The sequence below is a fragment of the Neophocaena asiaeorientalis genome, unplaced genomic scaffold (assembly GCF_003031525.2).
Source record: "Neophocaena asiaeorientalis asiaeorientalis breed wild unplaced genomic scaffold, Neophocaena_asiaeorientalis_V1.1 scaffold45, whole genome shotgun sequence".
Taxonomy (NCBI): domain Eukaryota; kingdom Metazoa; phylum Chordata; class Mammalia; order Artiodactyla; family Phocoenidae; genus Neophocaena; species Neophocaena asiaeorientalis.
Genome location: NW_020174642.1, coordinates 2,231,349 through 2,258,797, shown reverse-complemented (window position 1 = coordinate 2,258,797; position 27,449 = coordinate 2,231,349). Strand labels below are relative to the sequence as shown.

Sequence of the window (27,449 nt, the reverse complement as noted above, 5' to 3'; positions counted from 1 at the left end):
GGTACCATGTGTGTCATTGAGTTGGAATTTGATTGTCTCCCATTAGTGAGCACATTTGTCTTGTTTTGACTCACAGTCACATTCCCAGTGCTTAACTGGGTGCCTGGTGCCCAGCCAGTACTCTGTACAGTAATTATTTGTTAAATGAACGAAGAATTTCAACATTGCCTGTTAGAATGCTTCAGTGTTTGTAGCTCAGACATTGTAGGATCGTAGAGATGTGAGTGGCCCTCATGCCGGCTACTGTGAGAAATGCCCCCTTTCCTTACAAGTGACCTATCTAGTAACTTCAGGCTTTAAGAAAAGATATTCAATTAAGCTCAACCATCAAGGTCAACAAACTGCTTTATAAAACAAGCAAATTCAGACCAACACCACCACAATCTTTAATTTTAGAAATTGATACAAAGGGATCAGTGAGGTACCCATCAAAGCATATTTAGAAAATAAATTCTCTTTTGCGTTTCTATGTGATCTTACCTCATGATTTATTTTAATATCTTTCTAGCACTCTGATTTATAAATTTGGAAGAACTGAAGAGCTATGGACCTGAGATCACTTCTCAAATCACATTTTCCTTTTGTTATATTCTATTTGTAGATAAGTTTTTATCTCTCAATATAATTTACACATTGCCAAATGGAATAGATTGTACATTAAATGTTTTGTTTCTTTACACTTTAATGCTCTGAGTTTTGAAATAGTTTTATGAAATTTCTGTCTTTTTTTTTTTCATTGAATAGATTGTTAATATGTACATAGTATAAGACTATATAGATGAGATGATCTGTGTCGGTTTTTTTATTCTTGAAGACTTAAAGCTTAATCTGTTCCCTGAGCCAGGGTTGTATCATCATCTAATTGTAAAGTTAACTACTTTGTCTCAGTATCTCTAATTTTCAAAATGTGCAAAAAATACAGCTCCATATACCTGAAATAAGCGCTGAGCCATTAAAAAAGGTATTTCAGCAAGTTGTAATTTATTTTGGCTTAAAAATGAGATTTCTTTTTAAAGGAAAAGTGTTTGTTCTTATGTATAAAGTGGACTTTTATATGAAGATTTTTTAAAATGCCTGAAGGACTAGTTTGAAAGCCTCTTTTAAAAACAATTCCTCTCATATGACTTTATTTGAGAAGGGTTAATACATGATCAGATAAGCTCAGTTTTATATTGTTGATGTAAAAAGACTATAAGGCAGCTCAGCAACGTGCTTCTTACAAAAGCAGCTTAAGTGGTTCTCTTTTGACAGCCTACTATTATCTGACATTACAAAATTCTATATCAAGCAAGTTTGAGACAACTGCAGCTTAAAAGCATGAACCATATAACAAAAAGTGGAATAATTAGTTTCAAGATAAAGAACTTCTTCCCAAAGGGGATTATTATGACCTAGTGAAAAATTAGGCGTTTCATCCACTCAGTTACTGACTGCAAGTGTCTTTTTGCTCTAGCTCTCAAGCTTTAGGTGAACTCTTCTTGCAGAATACGTCTTTAACCTGAAAGTTCTTACTCCAGTCAAAAACTTCTTTTGCTGGGTTTGAAATACTGTGTTTGCACTGAGTGTATTCCCGTGAGAGATTTCAGAGGGATAGTTGGGTCTTTATTTCTACTTTTGCTTTCCTTTGTTATACAGGTTTTTTTTTTGTGTTGCACTTTTTTCCTCCAGAGGGATTTTTCTAGAGCCTTTTGTTGTAAGACAGAATAATATCAGTGGTATTATATGCAGCTTCTAATATAAGCCTTATTTTGCTTAATGTCTCTCCTCTCTGAGGATTTACTGTGCACAGAGTAGGAAGCAGTTGTGGAATGCTGTGCCTTTGTCTAGATACCATCTTGTTTAATTCTTTCTTTGTTGTTTTTTCCTCAGAAAAACTGTATCTTGCTTCCAACAAATTTTAAGACTGATTACTCGTTTCCACTCCCTTCTAACCTCTTGCAATAAATATTACTTCTCACACATTCTAGTATTGTTAAATCTGTTGGAGAAAATGAACTATAAAACTGGGTTGGCTGTTCATTTTGCAGTTACTCAAGTGGACCTGGTCAAAGAAGCAGTTTCCTTTTATAAAATAAAGAGAAATATATATATATATTTTTTTGGGGGGGGGCGGTGGAGCATGCCATGCGGCTTGTGGGATCCTAGCTCCCTGACCAGGGATCGAACCTGGGCCCTCGGCAGTGAAAGCACGGAGTCCTAACCACTGGACCAGCAGGAAATTTCCAGGAGAACTATATTATACTCAGATTTGTGAAATGCTAATGTGAAGGTTAATGAAGGCCGTCCAGAAGGCCTAGTGGCAGTTTTTTCTGTTTTTGACTCTGTCACGAATTTGTTTTAATTGTGAGCAAATCACTTAATTTCCTGTTTGTTTCCTCATTAAAAAAAAAAAAAGATAATGTTAGTATCCACTCCTATCAGACATTGTGAGTTAGAATAGGGTCCTTTGTAATCATTTAAAGATACATGTGATTCCCTTAATATAAAGGTCTCCTGGGGCAGAGTCAAGATGGCAGTGTGGGAAGATGCCGAATTAGTGTCTCCCCACAACTAGGGTGCCTGCCAGCTGCTGATGGGGGACCCTGATGCCCAAGGAGATGGGAGGAACCCCCAAGTGAACCGATAGGGACGTGGAGGGGCAGAAGGGGGAGGAAAAGTGGAGGCCAGACGGGATCCACGCCCCTGAGGCTGGGGAGTTCAGGAGAGGTAGGCATGAGGGACCCTCTGGGAGGAGTGGAGGGCATTTGCCCCACCCACTCAGGCCCTGGGAGCCCGCTGAGCTCCCAGGCCAGTCCCCTGCCCTCCAAGGCCCACTCCACTCCCCTGCCACATTGGTCCTGGGAGCATAGGAAGGAGGCTGGGGAGATCAGGAGAGGCAGGTGGGAGGGGCCCTCCAGGAGGACCAGGAGAGGAGCGGAGGGTGTTTTCCCCACCCACTCAGGTCCGGGGAGCCTGATGAGTTCCCAGGCTGGTCCCTGCCATCCAAGCCCCCCCGCCGCCGCCGCTCCCCCTGGCCACATTGGTCCTGGGGGCATAGGAAGGAGGCCGAGGGGAGTTAAGGAGAGGCAGGGGGGAGGGGCGCTCCAGGAGGAGCAGGAGAGGAGCAGAGGGCGATTGCCCTGCCCACTTGGGCCCAGAAAGCTTTCTGGGCTCCCAGGTGAGGTCTCCCGCCATCTGAGACCAGGGGTGGGGGGCACGCCTGGGCCCCTTCTGTTCCTTGAGCCTAAGCCCCACCCCACCCCCAGCCCCCAGGGCCTTTTCCAGCCCTGTGGGTCCTGAGCATTGGCCCTGACACCGCTGAAACCTCACCCTTGCTTATGCCCTGCCCTCCGCAGCCAAGGCCTTTACCCCGTTTTTTTTTGCTTTTCCCTCCTCTTTTTTACTATTGTAGTACTGATATACCTTCTGGTTGTTGATTCGTCTATATTTTTACTTTTATATTCTTCCTAAAATATCTGTTAGTTTCCTAGTCTATTTTATTTTTTACTTCATTTTTTTTTGCTGCCCCAGGTGGCTTGCAGGATGTTGGTTCACGAGCCCAGGGTCAGGCCTAAGCTCCTGCAGTGGGAGCTCCGAGTCCAAACCACTGGACAGAGAAACAGAGAACCTCAGACCCGAGGGAATATTCATTGGAGTGAGGTCTCATGGAGTTCCTCATCTCAGCACCAAGACCCAGCTCTACCCAATAGCCTACAATCCCCAGTGTTGGAAGCCTCAGGCCAAACAACCAGTAAGACAGGAACACAGTCCCACACATTAAAAAAAAAATTGAGGGCTTCCCTGGTGGCACAGTGGTTGAGAATCTGCCTGCTAATGCAGGGGACATGGGTTTGAGCCCTGGTCTGGGAAGATCCCACGTGCCGTGGAGCAACTAGGCCCGTGAGCCACAACTACTGAGCCTGCGCGTCTGGAGCCTGTGCTTCTCAACAAGAGAGCCTGCGATAGTGAGAGGCCCGCGCACCGCGATGAAGAGTGGCGCCCGCTTGCCACAACTAGAGAAAGCCCTCGCACAGAAACGAAGACCCAACACAGCAAAAAAATTAATAAACTCCTACCCCCAACATCTTTAAAAAATAAATAAATAAATTGAGATGGCAAAAGTGTCACAGATGAAGGAGCAAGGTAAAAACCTACAAGACCAAATAAATGAAGAGGAAATAGTCAATCTACCTGAAAAAGAATTCAGAGTAATGATAGTAAAGATGATCCAGAATCTTGGAAATAGAATGGAAGTGTGGATTGAGAAAATAAAAGAAATGTTTAACAAAGATCTAGAAGAACTAAAGAACAAACAAACAGAGATGAACAACACAATAACTGAAATGAAAAATACACTAGAAGGAATCAATAACAGAATAACGGAGGCAGAACGAATAAGTGAGCCGGAAGACTAAATGGTGGAAATAACTGCTGAGGAGAAAAATAAGAAAAAAGAATGAAAAGAATTGAAGACAATCTCAGAAACCTCTGGGACAACACTAAATGCACCAACATTCGAATTATAGGGGTCCCAGAAGAAGAGAAAAAGAAAGGGTCTGAGAAAATATTTGAAGAGATTATAGTGGAAAACTTCCCTAATATGGGTAAGGAAATACCCAAGTCCAGGAAGCACAGAGAGTCCCATACAGGATAAACCCCAGGAAAAACACACCAAGACACATGTTAATCAAACTAACAAAAATTAAATTCAAAGAAAATATATTAAAAGCAGCAAGGGAAAAACAAAAAATAACACACAAAGGAATCCCCATAAGGTTATCAGCTGATTTTTCAGTGGAAACTCTGCAGTCCAGAAGGGAGTGGCAGGTTATACTTAAAGCGATGAAAGAGAAAAACCTACAACCAAGATTACTCTACCCAGCAAGGATCTCATTCAGATTCAACAGAGAAGTCAAAAGCTTTTCAAAGAAAAGCTAAGAGAATTCAGCACCACCAAACGACTTTACAACAAATGCTAAAGAAATTTCTCTAAGCAGGAAACACAAGAAAAAGACCCCAAAAACAAACCCAAAACAATTAAGAAAATAGTAATAGGAACATATATATTGATAATAACTTTGAATGTAAGTGGATTAAATGCCCCAACCAAAAGACACAGACTGGCTGAATGGATACAAAAACAAGACTCATATATATGCTGTCTACAAGAGACCCACTTCAGACCTAGGGACACATATAGACTGAAAGTGAAGGGACAGAAAAAGATATTCCATGCAAATGGAAATAAAAAGAAAGTTGGAGTAGCAATACTTTTATCAGATAAAAAAACTTTAAAATAAAGACTGTTACAAAGAGATAAGGAGGGACACTACATAATGATCAAAGGATCAATCCAAGAAGAAGATATAACAATTATAAATGTTTATGCACCCAACATAGGAGCACCTCAATACATAAGGCAAATGCTAACAGCCATGAAACCACTTACACCAATAGACAGATCATCCAAACAGAAAATATATAAGGAAACACAAGCTTTAAATGACACGATAGACCAGATCTAATTGGTATTTGTAGAACATTCCACCCAAAAGTGGCAGAATACACTTTCTTCTCAAGTGCACACGGAACATTCTCCAGGACAGATCATATCTTGGGTCACAAATCAAGCCTCAGAAAATTTAAGAAAATTGTAATTGTATTAAGCATCTTTTCTGACCACAATGCTATGAGATTGGAAATCAATTACAGGAAAAAAACTGTAAAAAACACAATACATGGAGGCTAAACAGTGCACTACTAAATAACCAAGAGATCACTGAAGAAATCAAAGAAGAAATTAAAAAATACATAGAAACAAATGACAATGAAAACACGATGACCCAAAACCTATGGGAAGCAGCAAAAGCAGTTCTAAGAGGGAAGTTTATAGCAATTCAATCTCACCTCAAGAAACAAGAAAAATCTCAAATAAACAATCTAACTCTACACTTAAAACAACTAGAGAAAGAAGAACAAAGAAAACCCAAAGTCATTAGAGGGAAAGAAATCATAAAGATCAGAGCAGAAATAAATGAAATGGAAGTGAAGAAAACAGCAAAGATTAATAAAACTAAAAGCTGGTTCTTCGAGAAGATAAGCAAAATTGATAAACCCTTAGCCAGACTCATCAAGAAAAAAAGGGAGAGGATGCAAATCAATAAAATTAGAAATGAAAAAGGAGAAATCACAACTGACATTGCAGAAATACAATGGATTATAAGAGACTACTACAAACAACTATATGCCAATAAAATGGACAGCCACAAAGAAATGGACAAATTCTTGGAAAGGTACAATGTTCCAAGACTGAACCAGGAAGAATGAGAAAATATAAACAGGCCTATCACAAGTAATGAAATTGAAACCATAATTAAAAATCTTCCAACAAACAAAAGTCCAGGGCCAGATGGTTTCATAGGTGAATTCTATCAAACATTTAGAGAAGAGCTAACACCAATCCTTCTCAAACTCTTCCAAAAAAATTGCAGAGGGAGAAACACTCCCAAATTCATTCTACGAAGCCACCATCACCCTGATACCAAAACCAGAAAAAGATATCACAAAAAAAGAAAATTATAGACCAATACCACTGCTGAACATAGATGCAAAAATCCTGAACAAAATCCTGAACTGGCAAACAGAATCCAGCAGCACGTTAAAAGGATCATGCACCATGATCTAGTGGGATTTATCCCCGGGATGCAAGGATTCTTCAGTATACTCAAATCAATCAATGTGATAGACCACAGTAACAAATTAAGGAATAAAAACCATATGATCATCACAGTAGATGCAGAAAAAGATTTTGACAAAACTCAACACCCATTTATGATAAAAAACTCTCCAGAAAATGGGCATAGAGGGAACCTACCTCAACATAATAAAGGCCATATACGACAAACCCACAGCAAGCGTCATACTCAATGGTGAAAAACTGAAAGCCTTTCCTCTAAGACCAGGAACAAGACAAGGATGTCCACTCTCACCACTCTTATTCAACATAGTTTCGGAAGTCCTAGCCATGGCAATCAGAGAAGAAACAGAAATAAAAGGAATACAAATTGGAAGAGAAGTCGTAAAACTCATTATTTGCCAACGACATGATAATATACATAGAAAATCCTAAAGGTGCCACCAGAAAACTACTAGAACTAATCAATTATGGACTTGATGATATGGGGTGGGAGGGCGAGGCTGGGGTGAAGTGAGAGTAGCATTGACATACACACTACTGAATGTAAAATAGTTGGCTTGTGGGGAGCAGCAGCATAGCACAGGGAGATCTGGTCTGTGCTTTGTGATGACCTAGAGGGGTGGGATAGGGAGGGTGGGAGGGAGGCTCGAGAGGCAGGGGATATGGGGACACGTGTATGCATATGGCTGATTTGCTTTGTTGTGCAACGGAAACTAGCTCGGTATTGTGAAGCAATTATACTCCAATAAAGATATATTAAAAACAAACCCAAAACAAGAACCCCCCCAAACTGCAAAGGATATTATTGGAACAATTGGAGACACTTGAATATAACTGTGTATTGGATAACTAGTAAAAAGAAAAAAACAAACCTTGTTTAATATAGTTGATTCATAAGCTTGAGCTCAAAGCAGCACTATAGCATATGCCCTAAGGAAGCTTCTAACTCATGCATTTTTTCCGTAAGGCCCATTCCAGTCTTGGGGGTCATTTTACACAGTGAAATCAGTAACAAGACGTAAAAATGTGAAAAAGGTGGCACAAAATAGCCTGTGGAAAGGACACATTACGGCATGAGAGCTGAAACAAGAAGGCAGAGCTTCATCTCGTTCCACCTCAGCTGGGAATCTGTGGGACAGGCGACCTCAATTACCACTCAAAGCATATCCGAAAATGACCAGGGCGTGCCATGAGTATTGACTTGGGAGTTACAAATAAATGCTTTATCGAGTAAGTGAACTTGCAAATAATGAAGTTCGACCGCAGTTTATAAAGAACTCTGATTGACCTGATCTTCCTTTAGCATAGCAGTTTTTCATCATCATTCCTATCATGGTCCATCATTTCTTTCCTCATTTAATACTCTGCCGTCAGCTAAATCTTCCCACTGGAGGGCCCTATTTCGTCATGTCATTTTTCAGCTCAATGCTGATTGCTAACTTGTATCGAGAACTTTCTATGTACTGTGTATTGTCTCATTCCATCCTCAAAATTGGAGGTAGGAACTTTTATCTGGAGAGGTGAAGTGACTTCCCCATGGATTGGAATCACAGCTCAGGCCCTTTCTTCCTGAGGGCGAAGTCCTGCTCTTCTCACAGCATTTCCCGAGCAGCCCTAGAACCTTGGTGTTGCTTTAGGAAAAATTGTGCGCTGGTCAGAGAACCTTGGGAGACCCTTGGCTGAACTAGGTTAAAACATTTTATTTTTCCTGTAAAGTTTTTTTCTTAGAGCTTTTTATACACTATGTCTTGTATGTTTTTAGGAAGGAAGTGTCAATTCTATGGTGTTTTCCATCCTTGAGTCCTGGAAATTTATCTCCTGGAACATGTTGAGAAATAAAATTTGGGGAAACTGCTGCTCTGGTGACTTTAGAAGAATAGATAGAATGCAGGGAATTAAAAGGAGAGGGAAACTTAGGTGTGGATGTTGTGATCTTGGGAAAAGCCAGTGGCCAGCCTGACATGCAGAATAGAAAAGATGAGGATGGGGAGAGGAGGAAGAGTATTTCCAGTTGCATTGTTACTGGAGATTTCTGGTGTTGGAGCTGGGATTCTTGGGGGACTATAAATTTAGGTTGATTTGCTTTTCCCTAATTCTGCCACTGCTATTTATTAGCTATGTGACCCCGAGGCTGTTTGTCTTTCTGTAAGTGTGGTTTGAGAATTAACATGAGGGAATGCCTCCTGGTGCCTGAAAACAGTAAGTGATCAATAAAGCAGCGTCTTTCTTTCCCTGGTGGCTTTGCCTGCAGTGGTTTTTCCTTCCTCATTTGATGGCTTTTTGGCCTTTTGTCACAAGGTGGCATGCCACCTTAAAAAGAATCTGGAGTCGGTTGGTTTTTGTTTTGAACCTGCCAGTACTTTTTTTTTTTTGGTAGCAGATTTAACACAGCTTAAGTCATTTTACATAGGGTTTTAATTTTTTAATTTTTAAAAATTTATTTTGTTCTATTTTATTTTGGGGGGGGATATGACCTTTATTGAGCTTATCCACCGGAGTGGAAATAATGTCAGTACAAAACCCAATGTTTGTTACTGTAACTTCTACATCACAATTAAAATCCAAACAGTTTTTTAAAAACAGTCATCTCAATCAAAACCCACTACTTCAGAATCAGTAGCTTCTTTGAAGCCACAGTAACACTTAAATATGGTTAAGACTAGAATGCAGAAATTTGGTTGATTGGAAAACTAATTAAACTTCCAACTTGCTCAAACAGAATTACAAAAAGGCAAAATTGTGTTTTACAGAGATACAGTCCACTGGAATCACCAGCACTGGACAGCTGTTAGAGTATGTGGAATCCTGAGATAATAAGGAATCCAGGCATCCTTTAGACAGTCTTCTGTTGTCCTTTCTTCCCAGAGATTTGTGGATGTGTGGAATGACACCACCACCACCAATCGTAGTCTTGATGAGAGAGTCCCAGTCTTCATCTCCACGAATAGCAAGTTGCAAGCGACGAGAGGTAACACGCTTTACCTTCAAGTCTTTTGATGCATTTCCTGCCAATTCAAGTACCTCCACGGTAAGGTACTCCAGAATGGCTGCGCTGTACACAGCGGCAGTCGCGCTCACACGTCCATGGCTGGTCGCCCTAGATTTCAGGTGTCCATGAATACGGCCCACCGTATTTCCTCTCTGCGAGCGGGAAACCGCCTTTGTCTTGGCCTTTCTGGAGTCCTTCCCAGCCTTGCCGCCAGCCATTTCGAATTCTGCTGAAGCTCAAACAAGCAAGGCAGAGAAAGTACTAGTCAGACACCCAGCGAGAACCTGCCGCCTACGGCTTCGTCGCGCCACGATTCAAACTGCTACATAGGGTTTTTAGATGATAGTATATGCCTCTTCAATTCTTTAAGCTGCAGCAAATAGGATATTTTAAATTTCTACATGTCAGTGTGGCAGGGCAAACCTTCTAGACCCCCATGGATAATGTCAGTGCAGAGATCACCAAATCTTTGATTTAGGAGCACCTTGTCCAGGTGACAAAAAGGGATTCAGTATGAGGCTAAGTGTATTTACTTCCTGTTATGAAAGTTATCAACGTAGAGATTGAATAACTTTATTGTGAAATAACTTCAGACTTACAGGAAAGTTACAAAAATAACTCAGAGAATTCCTGTATAACCTTTAGATTCCCCAGAGGTTGACATTTTACCGCACTTGCTTTAGTCTATTTTTTTTCTGAGACATTTGACAATATGCTGCAGACAGGATGGCTCTTTACCCTTGAATAGTTCCGTGTATATTTCCCCAGATCACAACTGCTGTACAATACCAAAATCAGGAAGTTAACGTTGATACAGCACTAAGCACTTCATTCAAATTTTGCCAAGTGCCCCACTAGTATGATTTATAGTAAAGAAAAATAAGTTATTTTCAGTTCCAGAATCCAGTCCGTGATCACACATTGCAGTTAGTTGTGATGGCCCTTTAGTGGCTCTTAACTTTGGACAACTTCAACCTTTGTCATTCATGACTAGGTTTTCTTTTTCTTTTTTTTTAAATACATTTATTTATTTGTTTGTTTTTATTTTTGGCTGTGTTGGGTCTTCATTGCTGTGGACTTTCTCTAGTTGCGGCGAGCAGGGGCTGCTCTTCGTTGCAGTGTGTGGGCTTCTCATTGTTGTGGCTTCTCTTGTTGCGGAGCATGGGCTCTAGGCGCACGGGCTTCAGTAGTTCTGGTACGTGGGCTCAGTAGTTGTGGCTTGCGAGCTCTAGAGCACAGGCTCAGTAGTTGTGGCACACGGGCTTAGTTGCTCTGTGGCATGTGGGATCTTCCCGGACCAGGGCTCGAACCCGTGTCCCCTGCATTGGCAGGTGGATTCTTAGCCACTGTGCCACCAGGGAAGCCCATGACTAGGTATTTTTGAAGAATGCAGACCAGCTGTTGTGTAGAATGCCCCTCAATTTTGGTTTGTCTGATGTGTCATCAGGAGTAGATTCTGGTTATACAGTTTGGGCAGGAATAACACAGAGCTTATGTTTTCAGGACATCAAAGCAAGCACACATCTGTCCCAGTACTGGTGATTTTAACTTTGCCTGCCTTGATGCCCAAGGTGGTGTCCACCAGGTATCTCCTACTGTAAAGTAGCTATTTTTCTCCTTTATAATTATTAAAGTACCTTGTGTGGAGAGAGACTGATTAATAAGTCAAACAGAACATGTTCGTTGTAATTTTTACTAACAGCAGTATGTAGACTTGAACTAAAGTGGCCCTGTGATATGACAGAGGAGATATACAATTTGTGTGTAACAAATTATAATCTTTACATATATAAATGCTTCTTGTCTGGTTGAAGAAAAACCCAGATGTGGGGGGAGGGGGCGTATATAACCTTATCCTGAAATCTGCCTGTTTTCAGTCTCTTCCATCCCAGTGTCTCTTGGACCAGAGCACTGAGCTTTCATTTTATACAAAATTTGTGACATTATTTCATCAAATTTTATTTATTTATTTTGGCTGCCCTGCATGGCTTGCGGGATCTTAGTTCCCCGACCAGCAATCGAACCCGTGCCCCCTGCAGGGAAGGCTCAGAGTCCTAACCACTGGACTGCCAGGGAATTCCCATTATTTCATTATGAAAAGGAATATTCTCTAGAAAATCGCTGGAAAACAGAGTAAAAAGAAATTCATGTTGCCATCTAAAGTCTACTAGTGGCTTTTTGGTGTGTAATAAGTTTTAAAACTGATTTTGCAAGTTAGCATGGAGACCTTACCATTAATTTTTTTTTTTTTTTTTGCGGTACGCGGGCCTCTCACTGCCGTGGCCTCTCCCGTTGTGGAGCACAGGCTCCGGACGCGCAGGCTCAGCGGCCATGGCTCACGCGCCCAGCCACTCCGCGGCATGTGGGATCTTCCCTGACCGGGGCAGATCCCGTGTCCCCTGCATCGGCAGGCGGACTCTCAACCACCGCGCCGCCAGGGAAACCCCCTTACCATTAATTTTGACAGTTTTTCATGAGGAAATTCTAAATCTCAAAGGAACCAAATACATTTGTATCCTGTGTATGTAAATGGCACCCCTGGGGTTGTGCAGTGCACAACCTATACAAACGTACACATGGCCCTAACTATTGGTGCTGTGTTCATCTTTTAGTTGTAGCATGGGGCTGGCCACTTGAGAAGTGTTTGGGGTAGCTGGAGTTACACATCATACTAAGGTTCACAGCAACAGTTCAGAAAGGAGCTAGTAAAGAAGCATATCGGTTTAATCGGTTAATTGAATTTTATGCCAGGCCCTTTACTTGCCCATTGTCAAGGGCCTCAGAGTCCTATGTGGACTCATCAGCTCTTGGAGGGCTTAGGCCTTCTCTCATGCTCTCAACTACAAAAAGCACACTTATTATCTACAGGGACAATATCAAATAGTTCTATTCATTTGAATGCAAAAGTGAAACAAGTCCAATTCATATTTATTATAAATTGTTATTCACAGCACTATTTAATTACAAGGGAAAAGTAGTTAATGTCTTTTGCAAGTGATTATGTTTTAACCAGGGGTATGTACGTAAAGAAACCCTAGGGGGGGTCTGCCTCCCCCCTTTTTTTAATAAATGGGGGGCCTGGAGAAGCCACTTCTGCCTGTATTTCATTATCGGTTTGAAATTTTAGGTGGCATCTCGGTCTTCCTAGAGTGTCGGCAAATGGCACTGACCAGATCCCTCCCCGGAGCCAAGTGGTGCTCCAAGTATCCACTCTGACCAGCTTCTGTGCCCTCCCGAGGCAGCTGGCCATCTTCCTTCACCACAAGCTGGAAGCAAGGAGGAAGAGGTCACTTTTACTGTATCCCCATCAGAGAGATGTTGCTTCTTAGGAGAGCCTGTGAGCACTGAGGAGTGGGAGGTCTGACTGCTCCACGGGGAGATGCCTGTGTGGATTCGAACTCTCACCAAACAGTTGGGACGGTTTAGGATGTTCTCGCCTAAAATACAGGCTTTCTGGCATAAAGCAAAGTTATTTTGGAGGGCCCTGGGGCACCTTAGGGATACACAGTTGTTTCCCAGTAGTTGAAAGCAGCATAACTTGTGACTATGCAGACTTCTAAAAAACACTATGGACAGAGATAAGTGATGGTAAATGAAATAAAAGTCACAAAGGCAGATGCCCCAGTCACGGGCTAGGACCTGTGCCGTTCTCCACGCTGGTAGTTTCTGGTGAGAGGGCAGCAGCAGTTTCTCCAGTTACAGAACACCAGCCAGTGACCTACAGATATGGAGACAGTCTCCCTTCTCTGACCCTGTCCCTCCTCCAACTCCCCCCTGGGGGCCTCCCCTCTCCACCGCCATGTCCCTCAGCTCCTCGCCCTGCTGGCCTTGGCACCATCCAGAACAAGAGGGCTTCACCCAGCAGCTTCCTGTCCCAGGGCGCTGAGAGTTGTCTGCAATCTGCAAGCTGAGCGCTGCAGAACCCCCAGGGGGCGCTATTCACACTGAGGCGCAGGAGATGGCATGTTCACTTAAAAAGAAAATTCGTGGCACAAATCAAAGTGTCTTGAAAGATGGGTGTCTTATCTAATTCACATAACGGTACATTATGGAATGGCAGCGTCCTTGATCCAACTCACCCATCATCTCTGGGTGACCTATTATTGATGTAGGGCCTACTTTCCTCCATTGATCTTCATACTCCTAAATTGTATCCAGGGTACATAGTCCATAATGTGCTTAATAGAATACATGCAAGAATCAAATACCCCTCCTCCCGTATAATATATGAACCTTGAATTAAACAGTCTCGGTATCAAATGGGGTCTTGTAGGGACCTTCTGTAACTGTATAAACCTAAATAATGGAAGTGAGTCTGTTTTCTCCTATACAATGAACACTGCATTGTACAGATCAGGGGTCATCAAACTCTTTCTGTAAGCGTTCAGGTAGTAAATATTTTAGGCTTTGTAGGCAAACAGTCTCTTGCAACTACACAATTCTGCCTTGCAGTGCAAAAGCAGCCATAGGGTCCCAATAAAAGTTTACTTATGGACACTCAAATGTAAATTTCATATACTTTTCATGTGTGATGAAATATTATTCTTCTTTTGATTTTTTCAACCATTTAAAGATGTAAAAACTATTTTTAGCTTACAGCCTGTACAAAAACAGGGAGCAGGCTGGATTTGGCATGTGGGCAGCAGTTTGCCCTGTTATAGGTAATTTATAGACTTTTTCCAGCTCAAACATGATTATGTACTTAGCTTGACTAGAAATTAATGTCCCAAGTTAGTATAAGTATTAATCCCATTGCTTAGTCATTTATTTGACAAAGTAGAACCAGGTGTTTCTTTTTGGAAACTACTATTAAAAAGGAGTATCTTACTTACTCAAATAATTCCTGTCCTTTCTCCCTGGGGCTGGATAACAGGCCAGCCCCATGCCTCCTGGGGATGCTTACTGAGGAAGGATAGCGCGGACCTGAGAGGAGAAGCACGGTTGGACGCTTGGTGAACCCAGTTGGGTGTCAGTGTAGCCCCTCCCCTAGAAAGCAATAACCTTGTAGAGTTCGGCCCCTGTAGCCCCTCCCCTAGAAAGCAATAACCTTGTAGAGTTTGGCCCTTGAGTGGCACCTGGAAATAGTGCTGGCCCTGGGCTTGGGCTCTGAGTCTGTCACTCACTGAAGCCGCTGCCTGCAATTAAGAAGGGCCTTTCTGGGCCTGAACCCCAGTCTGCCCCAGGACACTGGACTGATTCCACCCCGAACCCAGTTCAGCCTTATCAGAATCTGGTCCCCTTGCCCCCGACTAGCTGGCACCTCCTTTTATGGAGGGTGGCACAGAAGAGCTTATTCATAACAGAGCTGATCTGTCCCCCTTTCTGCTGGGTTCAAACTCTTAACCGGTTCTCTTCCTGCTGTATATATGTCCTCCTCTCCTCGCTGGGCTGCTTCGTGTGGCCCAACAGAGGAAGCTCTTCTATCTTACATTTCCTAAATGATTTGAGGGAGGTCTTTACCATTTCCCTCTACTAACTCTTTCTCCAAACCTGTCCCAACTCAAGGTGCACCTAATCAATAGACATCTCACAAGGGGACTCGCCTGGGGTGGGTGGGTGTCCTTTTCTCTCATGTCACCCTGGATGGAAGGGTGCACAATGACTGGTTAGAAAGTCAGCCCAAGAGCCAATTCCTCACCAGAGGCACAGGGCCCCAACAGAGACACAGAAGGTCGTTCCATCGACCAGTGCTGGAAGCTTCATATACCTCCTGTCAGCATCGCTTCTTCCCACTGTCAAGGTTAGGCTGCCAGTAGGGGCTTCTTTCTCAAGCAACCTTACGGCAACATGTCACTTTGTGTGCGTGTTGGAGGGGAGGAGTGAAGCTACGCATCCATTTCCTAAACGTTAAGAGTCATATATATGGATTTTTTTTTTTTAGAATATATTTCCTTTTATTTATTTATTTATTTATTTGGCTGTGCCGGGTCTTAGTTGTGGCACACAGGATCTTTTAGTTGCGTCATGTGGGATGAAGTTCCCTGACCAGGGATCGAACCCAGGCCCCCCTGCATTGGGAGCGTCGAGTCAACCACTGGACCACCAGGGAAGCCCCCCTATAAATGGACTTTTAATTAATATCCTCTGGACAAAATAACCCATCAGTACTTGCGTCATCAGAAGACTTGCAGGCCCAGTGGCCATCACTATTGCCCATTGCCTAATTCTCTTTACACGCCTTGCTCAACACATGTGACACATCACGTACAAATGCAGCGCTGATGCAGCTTCTGAGAACCCCCTTCCTAACTTTTCAAGGAATCAAGTGACACAGGTCAACATTTCCTGCTGCGTGACCATGAGGCCTCTGGGTGGCTCTACTGGGTGTTATTTAAGAAAACAAAAATTTAGATATAGTCATTTTTAAAAGTTGAAACTTTGCAGAAAATAGACCAAAATAAAGAAGGTGAAGAGGAAAAACTTCACAGACTTTTAAAAAGTTAACTATACAGTCTTTTATTTCTAGCTTGAAAAGAAAAAAGTGACCCTTAAATTAATAGGAAACTATTTACAGGATTAATCACATTTTAAGCCAGGACACTCAGTGTCCCTTGTTACAGGGAGAGGCTGGGACAACTTAGGTGACCTGCCCAAGGGGCCCAAGCTCCTTGCCATAGCCAGGAGAGGACCCCGTCTCCTGACCGCCTGGCCCCACCCACAATGTACAAAATATCAGAGGGGTGCCACAGCCATTTTGATAACAAATAATTATGGGCCTTTTTAGTGTTTAAGAGAAACCTTAATTTTTTTGGTATGTAGAATCGGTCTAGAAACTTGTAGGATTTAGGAAATTCTTAGTTTAAAAAAATGTAAGTTTTTCTCTCCCACGGGACCCAGGACCTCTCCCCAGGCACCCCCGGGTCTTTTCATGACAGGAATAAGGAGTCGTGGGCTCCATCAAGTCCTGACAGGCACATCCGCAGCTTCACTGTCTCAGGGTCCTCCTTCCACGGGCTGGTGGCTTGGATCTGTGCTTTGGTTCAAAGTGTTTTGGAGAATGTCTTCTTGCTTATTCTCTGGAAACGACACGATGGACACAGAGTCCCAGGCATCATCCTTTGGCGAGCTGTCCTTGTCCAAGGCGTCTAAGATGGGCTGAGCTGGATCCTTTAAATACTTGAAAAGGTTCAACACCATTATCATAATTTGTTTATCAGTTCCAAATACCACAACTTCATACTTTAGTTTTAGTTGGCATTATCCTACTTCATTCAGGTATAACTTCCAATTCTGTCCACCAATGAAGTAACTTCTAAAACCGGAACCCCTGTTCACCCCCCATCTCAATAACTCACACGAATCCAAGGGCCAACCCAGGGAATACTCTGAAAGCACGAAAGGGCGGCGTAACTCAGGAAAAGCAAGTTCTGACTTGCTGCACTGGATGAGGGCTTGTGGATTATCAATCCTAAAATGTCTCTGGAATTCTAACTTTTCAGGGAAGGAGGAAATGGAGCCTCTTGTTCAACTACCATGGGGGCAAAGAGGGAAAGTTCACGAGCATTTTTCTCAGCCACTCCATCCACTGGTTGGTTCTACTTCACACAACACACGGGGTGCAGAGGATCTGCGCTATGCAGCCCTGGGCAAACCAGAAAGCGCAGGTCCTCAAGGCAAAGTGCCGGTCCACAGGCCTTAATTTGCCCTGGCCCTCCTGCCTTGGCTCTGGGCTTAGCCATCAATTACCAAGTTACCAAGAACCAACTGCCTGGCTCTTGGAAATGCTGAAAGATACTGAAATACGGTCGGCTTAGAGCTGGCTGGTGAGAAGACGAATAACCACGAATCACGCGCACTTGTGAAACCTCAAAAATATAAGTGAAACCTGATTCATTATTCTCATGTAACTTCAGTGACCTCTGATACAGACTTTTCACACTTTCCCAGAAAAGTGAACCGAAAGACTTTTATGTTTTAGATTCAAGCACCAAGGGAACAACTAGTAGTAAATTCACTCACTACGGTCCTGCTGCTAGTTCTGTGAGACAGGTATTTGTTTGTTTGTTTGTTTTTTAAATTTTTTGCCTGTGCCACGTGGAATGCGGGATCTTAGTTCCCTGTCCAGGGATTGAACCTGTGCCCCCTGCAGTGGAAGCTCAGAGCCTTAACCACGGGACCACCAGGGAAGTCCCGAGACAGAAATTATTGATGCAAGTAAAATTCTGAGTTGAGAGCTGTTACGTTGTGACAGTATTAACCACGGAAGGTTTTTTTTTTTTTTGTGGTAAGAACACCTAACATGAGTTCTACCTTCTTCACACAGTTTTAAGTGCACAAGACAGTACTACCTACAGGCACAATGTTGTACAGCAGAAACCAGAACTTCCTCATCTTGCATAACTGAAACTTTGTACCATGTGAAAGCAACTCCCCGCTCCCCCTGCCGCCTGGCCCCTGGTAACCACTGTGCTACTCTCTGCTTCTATGAGTTTGACTATTACTCTATTTAGATTCTTGATAGAAGTGGAATCCTGCAGCATTTGTATGGAGGTTCCAGTAGGGAATTTAACATGTGCTTCGCATAACGTCTGTGTACTTTAAACACCTCATGACAGATGAAGGAAAACAAGTGACTATAGCTCTTTCTAGAAGCACCACTCTGTCTTTACAGACTAGATACAACAACATAAGGTTCTGTTTCCAGTACTTTTACCCTGATTTTACTGCAGAATGATAAATAGTTCTAAATATGCTTGTATCAGCTAGCTTCTAATCCCAAGAATGTCCCGGCTGTCTCCTCAGAGGGCCTGGTTCCCTCGCAGAGCCTCAGGGGGTCGCTGGAGCTGGGCAGGAAAACAGGACTTTCCATAAGACCTACCCACTCCACGTTTTTCTTAAATCCTTTAAAATACTAGTAACATCCCCCGTGTACTCGGCGTGCAAGGCTTTGAACTCACGGCTCTGGGTGTTTACTCTAGAATCCTCCTGCCTGCACACTGTCTGACCCAAAGCTCATGCTCTTGACTGCTGTCCCCACTGGTCCATGTCCCCTCCAACCAGGCTCCAAAAGCCCGGGACTCTCGTGTTGTCTCCAGAGGGACCTACTGTGGCCGATCTCCTGTCCGGGCCAGACCAGGCCACCTTTTGGCCAACCTCGTGCCATTAAAAAAATTAAAAAAAAATTTTTTTTTTTACTTTATTTAACTAATTAATTAATTAATGTATTTGGTTGTGCCGGGTCTTAGTTGCCGCATGTGGGATCTTCGTTGCGGCATGTGGGATCTAGGTCCCTGAACCCTGGGGATTTAACCCTGACCCCCTGCATTGGGAGTGCCGAGTCTTAGCCACTGGACCACCAGGGAAGTTGCCCCCCCAATTTTTTTTTAATTGTGGTAAAATACACATAACATAAAATTTACCATCTTAACCATTTTTAAGTGTACAGCTCAGTAGTGTAAAGTCTATTCACATTGTTGGGCAATGATCACCACCATCTGTCTCGAGAACTTTTTAATTAATTAATTAATTTATTTGGCTGTGCCGGGTCTTAGTTGCAGCATGTGGGATCTAGTTCCCTGACCAGGGATTGAACCCGGGCCCCCTGCATTGGGAGTGTGGAGTCTTAACCACTGGACCACCAGGGAAGTCCCTAGAACATTTTTCATTTTGCAAAACTGAAACTGTCCCCGTTAAACACTCACTGCCCATTTCCTCCCTCCCTCCGGACCCTGGCAACCACTATTCTACATTCTGGTTCTGTGAATGTGAGTACTCTAAGCACCTCATATAAGTGGAATCATGTAGTATTCGTCTTTTTGTGACTAATTTATTTCCCTTATCATAATGTCCTCAAGGTTCATCCATGTTGTAGCATGTCTCAGAATTCCCTTCCTTTTTAAGGCTGAGTAATATTCCATGCATATGTGTATACCACATCTCTCTCTTGTTTTTTTGGCTGCACCTGTGGCTTGCAGGATCGTAGTTCCCTGACCAGGGATTGAACCCGAGGCCAGAGCAGTGAAAGCGCTGAGTCGTATCCACTGGACTACCAGGGAACTCCCACCATATTTTATTTATACATTCATCTGTCGATGGACACTTGGGTTGTTTGCGGACTCTCAACCACTGCGCCACCAGGGAAGCCCCCAAGTGCTGCTTTTAACACAAATCTCAGTGTCATGGCTTTGTCCACTGCTCTACTCTTAGGTGTTACCGGGGGGGCATGAAAGGCTGGCACGTCACCCTTTTAAATGTGTACACACATACCTCTTCTATTTGTGATGGGATGCTTGGTGCAGAGTGAAACCAGTATTTAACCAGGCCTCTGTATTTCAGTACCAGGAAGAGACAGGCCCCCACCAGCACTGACAGCAACAAAAAGGTTCCCACAGAGATCAGGATGACTTGTTGAAGCTTGGTAGAGGCTAAACAGGTGACATAAAAGTGAACAAGATGACCATCCTACATACGATACAAACATCGGGTAATTTCTCATCCACCACTGCAATAAATAGAGTTCATGTCCCAGTAAACTGGATGGATACTGCCCCTCCTGCACCCAGCCCTGTATGCTTTAATTAACAGCTAGTAAAGGCAAGCCTAAAGCAAAGCAAGCGTTAGCTGTCTGGCAGCTCTTGCTACTGGAGACTTCAGCACGAGCTTGCTATGTCTACAGTGAAGTGCTGTCCTAGCGCCTTCTCTCTGGGTCTGCACACTCTCACCACCCTCCACCTAATAAGGAATCCCTGATTGCGCTATTTTAGGAGTGTTCTGTTCCCAGCTCAGAAAGGACTTAAGAAAGCATACATTACCATCCACTGCTGTTTCGGAGCAAGATATGTTGCTTAAATGCCCAGGTCTAGAGATGTTTTCTTTTGCCAAAAACAGTTCTGCCTTGAGTTGGAAACAGTATACTCTTAAGGGTTTTAAATCATTCAACGTGATGAAGTTGCTCCTGAAACGGTGTGTCACCTACGTAAAATACACCAAGAACCACACCTGAAAATCACCCACATAGACATGGTCAAGCCCCCTCCATCTTCTCCAATGTTTCCTCAAATTCACACTGAACACAATAACCAAAGAAGAAGGTAATTCTGTTTCTAAACAAACAGAATACCAATTTTATATGTATCACATATGCTTATAGCAGACAAATTTTATATGTGAAAATTGGTGAGGAATGTCAAGAAAGATGCTGATGGCATTAGAGCTGTGTTTCTGGCTGTGAGGTCCGAGGGCCCAACCGAAGCCCCATCACAGCAGTGGAGGGTCCAAAGCTGGAATTTAGCAAATCCCAGTTTCTAGGACGAAATTTTCTCCTTTCAAATGAACATTTTGTATTTCATGGTTAATCTCATCTAGATACTTGACGTTAGTCAACAAATAAAGGAAAAAAGTCATTCTAGGAAATAATGTTCCTTTGGTTCCCAATCTGCTTCTGGTTTTCACTGAAATGTGCTGACTCCTTTTACAGTTTTGGTCGAAATGATCTGAGTGATTTATGTCATCAGGAAAGAGTTGGGTCCCAAATTCTTAGCGGATTCTGTCCCCTCCTTCCCTCCCTGCTGCTACCCTCCCTCGGGTCTTGTCACCTCCACATGGTCAGTCAATGGTCCCTCACTCTCACCTCAGACAAACTGTCACTGTTCCACAGGGAAAGGAGAAAAAAACCCACCATATTACAGCTATATATATAGGATATATATAGCTATATATATATATAGGATTTCTCATAAAGGACTGCTTTCATTTTTTTTTTTTTTGGCTGCTGTGGGTCTTCGTTGCTGTGTGCGGGCTTTCTCTAGTTGCGGCGGGCGGGGGCTACTCTCTGCGCGGTGCGCGGGCTTCTCATTGCGGTGGCTTCTCTTGTTGCGGAGCACGGGCTCTAGGCGTGCGGGCTTCAGTAGTTGTGGTGTGTGGCCTCTGTAGCTCCGAGGCATGCATGTGGGATCTTCCCGGACCAGGGATCGAACCTGTGTCCCCTGCATTGACAGGCGGATTCTTTTTTTTTTCTTGCGGTACGCGGGCCTCTCACTGTTGTGGCCTCTCCCGTTGCGGAACACAGGCTCCGGACGCACAGGCTCAGCAGCCATGGCTCATGGGCCTAGCCGCTCCGCGGCATGTGGGATCTTCCCGGACCGGGGCACGAACCTGTGTCCCCTGCATCGGCAGGCGGACTCTCAACCACTGCGCCACCAGGGAAGCCCCAGGACTGCTTTCTGATTTTGAGATACTACAGTAGAATATACTATAGCCATTTGAAATGGTGGAATATCACACACACTCCGGAACGTGGAGGTGAAGCTGCTTACGTATGTTGACTGAAAAAAGGCAGATTTTTCAACAGTATATAGAAGATCATCTTATTATTTATTTATTTATTTGGCCACGCTGTGGGACCTAAGTTCCCCGACCAGGGATTGAACCCGCGCCCCGTGCAGTGGAAGTGCGGAGTCTTAACCACTGGGCCGCCAGGGAAGTCCCATGATCTTATTTTTAAAAATACAAAATGATCATATTATATTTGAATAGTAGGATTAGAGATGAGTTTTAATTTTTTTCCCTCCGATTTGAAATGATGACTGCCATGGCAGAGGAGAAACATTTTTACTCCTGATGCCACATACAGCAATTTTAAGGACAACATTCTTTTTGAGTAGTTTATTTTGGCAGCCAGTTGGCTATTCCAAAAGTTAGAATCACAGACTGTGGAGAAGAGCTACCATGCAGGCCTGAGACCGCTGTCCTTAGAAAGGCTTGCTTTCAAGGCTGACCCAAGGCTGGCATCTGGGACTTGGATTTGAGCAGTGTTTCCACCATTCCCTGACTGATAAGGGTGGTTTCGTGTATAAACAATGCTCTTTATGCTGAACACCTGCTCTCCCTCTGGGAGTCTGGAGTTTTGGTGTCTATGTTGGGCAGAGGGTGCCTGTGTGACCAGCCCCCAATAAAAGCCCTGGGCACTGAGCCGCTAACTAGCTTCTCTGGTAGATAAGATTTCACACGTGCTGTCAGGTCACTCTTGTTGTTAAGTGTGTCCTGGGTGACTTCCAGGGGAAGACTCGGAAGCTTATGCCTGGATTCCTTTAGACTTTGCCCCATGTGCCTCTTCCCTTTGCTGAGTTTGTTTTGTGTCTTTTCTCTGGAATAAATCACAGCCTCGAGTACAACTATACACTGAGTCCCATGCATCCTTCGAACAAATCTAGGGGTTGGACTTGGGGACCCCTGACATACAGACTCACAGCTGGAATGGAGATCGTACAGGTGGCTTTCAGAGTTACTTCAGCCCCAGAATCTTTTGTTCATGAAAGTCCAAAGTATACATGCTCTGGCTGAAAGGGAGAAAGGGGAATCCCTTCTGCATTCTTCCAGGCGTTCTCTATTCCAGTTGACCAGACCTTGACCTCAGGATTTCAGCAAACGATTATTTCTTTCTTCCCTATTTGCTAAGAGTCTGTTCTTCAGTGAGTTTTGCCTTCCTCGGTGTTTTTACACTCACCACAAAGAAATGAAGAGCAAGTACAAACATCAACTATGTGGGAGAGAAACAGCAATTAAGAGCATGGACCCTGAGGCTAGATGTCTCCTCTGCTTTGCTGTCAGTTGCTGGCCTTGGGCTAGTTACTTAACCACTTGGTTTCCCTCTCTGTGAAACAGGTGGGTGTAAAGGTTAAATGAGATGATGTATCTAAAGTGCCTGGGCCAGGTGCCAGACACAAAGAAAGCTCTGGATAAACATAAGTTCTTATTCTTATAAAAAATTATAATAATGTTGAACTTAGGAAATCACGAATTTACACAGGTAGTAAAACATCACTAAATGTAGCTTGGAGGGACTTCCCTGGTGGTCCAGTGGTTAGGACTCCACGCTTCCACTGCAGGGGGTGTGGGTTCGATCCCTGGTTGGGGAACTAAGATTCCGCATGCCGCGCGGCATGGCCAAAAAATAGAGGGAAAAAAATGTAGCTTGGATAATCAGATACTGGAGGTGATTAGAGGCCAGCAGTTTTTTCTTGTGCTACCCAGGGCTGACCAGACCCCTTTTGGTCTGACCCACCTTTGTCAACCTTACCCTGCCCCAGCCCCTCACGTGGCCTGCATTTCTAAAGGATCCGAGCACGTGCAGTTCCCCAAATGGGCCGAGCCTTTTCAAACCTACTGGCCCTTCTCCCTAGGACACTCTCCTTCCAGTAGACTTTTCACCTATTCATATTGCCCTCTGCAAACCATGCAAACCAGAGAATTCATATAGTTAAACCTTGCAGACTGCAGTAGTAAATTCATTGCTGTAGAAACAGGCCCACAGAAGCTCCCCAAACTTCGGAGTGTGGCAAAGGCACCATGGGCACCGGCTGAGTCCAGACCCAGACCATGGGGACCATGTGATACCAGGCAGAGGGGGCCCTGCAGATGGGTCTGGTGGGAGGGGAGTCTCAGCACAGTGAGTAGAAGCAGAGGTCCTGAAGAGAAAGATCAAAACCACTAAGGCTCAGCCCCTAAGGGGATACTGGGATACCCTGGTGTCCTTGGCCACTTTAAAGTAGACTTTCTTTTGCTATCCATAAACTCCAAAGAAATGAAAATCAAAAACAAAGAAGAAAAATGCTCTTGCCTGTTTGCTTCCTCCCTTTTCCCAGTAGTAGACATAATACCAAAAAAAGGCCACCGAGGCAGGGACATCAAAGGGAGAAGAAAAGCTGATGATAAGGGAACCTTCTTCTGGGGTCACCCAGATGTCTTCTGGAGGCCCGATGGTGGCTGAAATAGAATTACAAACAAAATCAATCCATCAGTCTATGTATATACGTAGATACATATATATACATACACATGTACATCATATATATATATATATACAGGATATGCATATTGTACATGTAATTATACTTAGTACGGTACATACATGCATGTATTTATATATGCAATGAGATTGCATTCAGACTACCAGAGGCTGTCCTGGGCACCAGATTTACTTGGAAGGCTCCGGGGCAGGTAGCCCAGTGGAGCTACAGAGTGGCCCCAGGGGTTTCTAGCCTTCGGCGGAAGGAGGGGTCCTCACAGTTGTCCACATGACCGCGCCTGCCCACCCCCAGGAGACAGCTCAGGTGCAAGGATCGGGCAGGTACAGGGCACTCCCTGGCTCAACCACAAGAGCCAGTATTTCTCATCACAATTCCACAAGAAGAGTTTCCAGAGTCCCCACAAGGTTTTTGGCTGCTGTGGGTCTTCGTTGCTGTGTGCGGGCTTTCTCTAGTTGCGGCGGGCGGGGGCTACTCTCTGCGCGGTGCGCGGGCTTCTCATTGCGGTGGCTTCTCTTGTTGCGGAGCACGGGCTCTAGGCGTGCGGGCTTCAGTAGTTGTGGTGTGTGGCCTCTGTAGCTCCGAGGCATGCATGTGGGATCTTCCCGGACCAGGGATCGAACCTGTGTCCCCTGCATTGACAGGCGGATTCTTTTTTTTTTCTTGCGGTACGCGGGCCTCTCACTGTTGTGGCCTCTCCCGTTGCGGAACACAGGCTCCGGACGCACAGGCTCAGCAGCCATGGCTCATGGGCCTAGCCGCTCCGCGGCATGTGGGATCTTCCCGGACCGGGGCACGAACCTGTGTCCCCTGCATCGGCAGGCGGACTCTCAACCACTGCGCCACCAGGGAAGCCCCAGGACTGCTTTCTGATTTTGAGATACTACAGTAGAATATACTATAGCCATTTGAAATGGTGGAATATCACACACACTCCGGAACGTGGAGGTGAAGCTGCTTACGTATGTTGACTGAAAAAAGGCAGATTTTTCAACAGTATATAGAAGATCATCTTATTATTTATTTATTTATTTGGCCACGCTGTGGGACCTAAGTTCCCCGACCAGGGATTGAACCCGCGCCCCGTGCAGTGGAAGTGCGGAGTCTTAACCACTGGGCCGCCAGGGAAGTCCCATGATCTTATTTTTAAAAATACAAAATGATCATATTATATTTGAATAGTAGGATTAGAGATGAGTTTTAATTTTTTTCCCTCCGATTTGAAATGATGACTGCCATGGCAGAGGAGAAACATTTTTACTCCTGATGCCACATACAGCAATTTTAAGGACAACATTCTTTTTGAGTAGTTTATTTTGGCAGCCAGTTGGCTATTCCAAAAGTTAGAATCACAGACTGTGGAGAAGAGCTACCATGCAGGCCTGAGACCGCTGTCCTTAGAAAGGCTTGCTTTCAAGGCTGACCCAAGGCTGGCATCTGGGACTTGGATTTGAGCAGTGTTTCCACCATTCCCTGACTGATAAGGGTGGTTTCGTGTATAAACAATGCTCTTTATGCTGAACACCTGCTCTCCCTCTGGGAGTCTGGAGTTTTGGTGTCTATGTTGGGCAGAGGGTGCCTGTGTGACCAGCCCCCAATAAAAGCCCTGGGCACTGAGCCGCTAACTAGCTTCTCTGGTAGATAAGATTTCACACGTGCTGTCAGGTCACTCTTGTTGTTAAGTGTGTCCTGGGTGACTTCCAGGGGAAGACTCGGAAGCTTATGCCTGGATTCCTTTAGACTTTGCCCCATGTGCCTCTTCCCTTTGCTGAGTTTGTTTTGTGTCTTTTCTCTGGAATAAATCACAGCCTCGAGTACAACTATACACTGAGTCCCATGCATCCTTCGAACAAATCTAGGGGTTGGACTTGGGGACCCCTGACATACAGACTCACAGCTGGAATGGAGATCGTACAGGTGGCTTTCAGAGTTACTTCAGCCCCAGAATCTTTTGTTCATGAAAGTCCAAAGTATACATGCTCTGGCTGAAAGGGAGAAAGGGGAATCCCTTCTGCATTCTTCCAGGCGTTCTCTATTCCAGTTGACCAGACCTTGACCTCAGGATTTCAGCAAACGATTATTTCTTTCTTCCCTATTTGCTAAGAGTCTGTTCTTCAGTGAGTTTTGCCTTCCTCGGTGTTTTTACACTCACCACAAAGAAATGAAGAGCAAGTACAAACATCAACTATGTGGGAGAGAAACAGCAATTAAGAGCATGGACCCTGAGGCTAGATGTCTCCTCTGCTTTGCTGTCAGTTGCTGGCCTTGGGCTAGTTACTTAACCACTTGGTTTCCCTCTCTGTGAAACAGGTGGGTGTAAAGGTTAAATGAGATGATGTATCTAAAGTGCCTGGGCCAGGTGCCAGACACAAAGAAAGCTCTGGATAAACATAAGTTCTTATTCTTATAAAAAATTATAATAATGTTGAACTTAGGAAATCACGAATTTACACAGGTAGTAAAACATCACTAAATGTAGCTTGGAGGGACTTCCCTGGTGGTCCAGTGGTTAGGACTCCACGCTTCCACTGCAGGGGGTGTGGGTTCGATCCCTGGTTGGGGAACTAAGATTCCGCATGCCGCGCGGCGTGGCCAAAAAATAGAGGGAAAAAAATGTAGCTTGGATAATCAGATACTGGAGGTGATTAGAGGCCAGCAGTTTTTTCTTGTGCTACCCAGGGCTGACCAGACCCCTTTTGGTCTGACCCACCTTTGTCAACCTTACCCTGCCCCAGCCCCTCACGTGGCCTGCATTTCTAAAGGATCCGAGCACGTGCAGTTCCCCAAATGTGCCGAGCCTTTTCAAACCTACTGGCCCTTCTCCCTAGGACACTCTCCTTCCAGTAGACTTTTCACCTATTCATATTGCCCTCTGCAAACCATGCAAACCAGAGAATTCATATAGTTAAACCTTGCAGACTGCAGTAGTAAATTCATTGCTGTAGAAACAGGCCCACAGAAGCTCCCCAAACTTCGGAGTGTGGCAAAGGCACCATGGGCACCGGCTGAGTCCAGACCCAGACCATGGGGACCATGTGAT

At 44.2% G+C, this 27,449-nt stretch overlaps 2 protein-coding genes and 1 pseudogene across 6 annotated transcripts in view; 1 reads left to right on the top strand and 2 right to left on the bottom strand.

Moving 5' to 3' along the window:
- The window catches only part of TMEM50B (transmembrane protein 50B), a 36,786-nt gene extending 27,226 nt beyond the window's left edge, over positions 1-9,560 (top strand). For 2 of the 4 annotated variants that reach the window (XM_024758141.1, XM_024758143.1), the window contains one exon: positions 9,427-9,560. In XM_024758141.1, coding sequence (XP_024613909.1) covers positions 9,427-9,490 — 64 coding nt within the window. In that variant the 3' untranslated portion in view covers positions 9,491-9,560. Of the gene's footprint in view, positions 1-508; positions 1,963-9,426 lie in introns of those variants that run through there. The other 2 variants (XM_024758144.1, XM_024758142.1) reach the window with 2 other exon arrangements.
- LOC112408546 (histone H2A.Z pseudogene) lies at positions 9,510-10,761 on the bottom strand (annotated as a pseudogene).
- A 5,344-nt stretch (positions 10,762-16,105) lies between these two features.
- Positions 16,106-27,449, bottom strand: part of IFNGR2 (interferon gamma receptor 2) — a 36,574-nt gene continuing 25,230 nt past the window's right edge. For both annotated transcript variants that reach the window (XM_024758139.1, XM_024758140.1), the window contains exons 5-7: positions 20,417-20,576; positions 19,872-20,029; positions 16,106-16,781 (exon numbers count right to left, since the gene is read on the bottom strand). In XM_024758139.1, the coding sequence (XP_024613907.1) occupies positions 16,599-16,781; positions 19,872-20,029; positions 20,417-20,576 (501 nt within the window). In that variant the 3' untranslated portion in view covers positions 16,106-16,598. The remainder of the gene's footprint in view (positions 16,782-19,871; positions 20,030-20,416; positions 20,577-27,449) is intronic.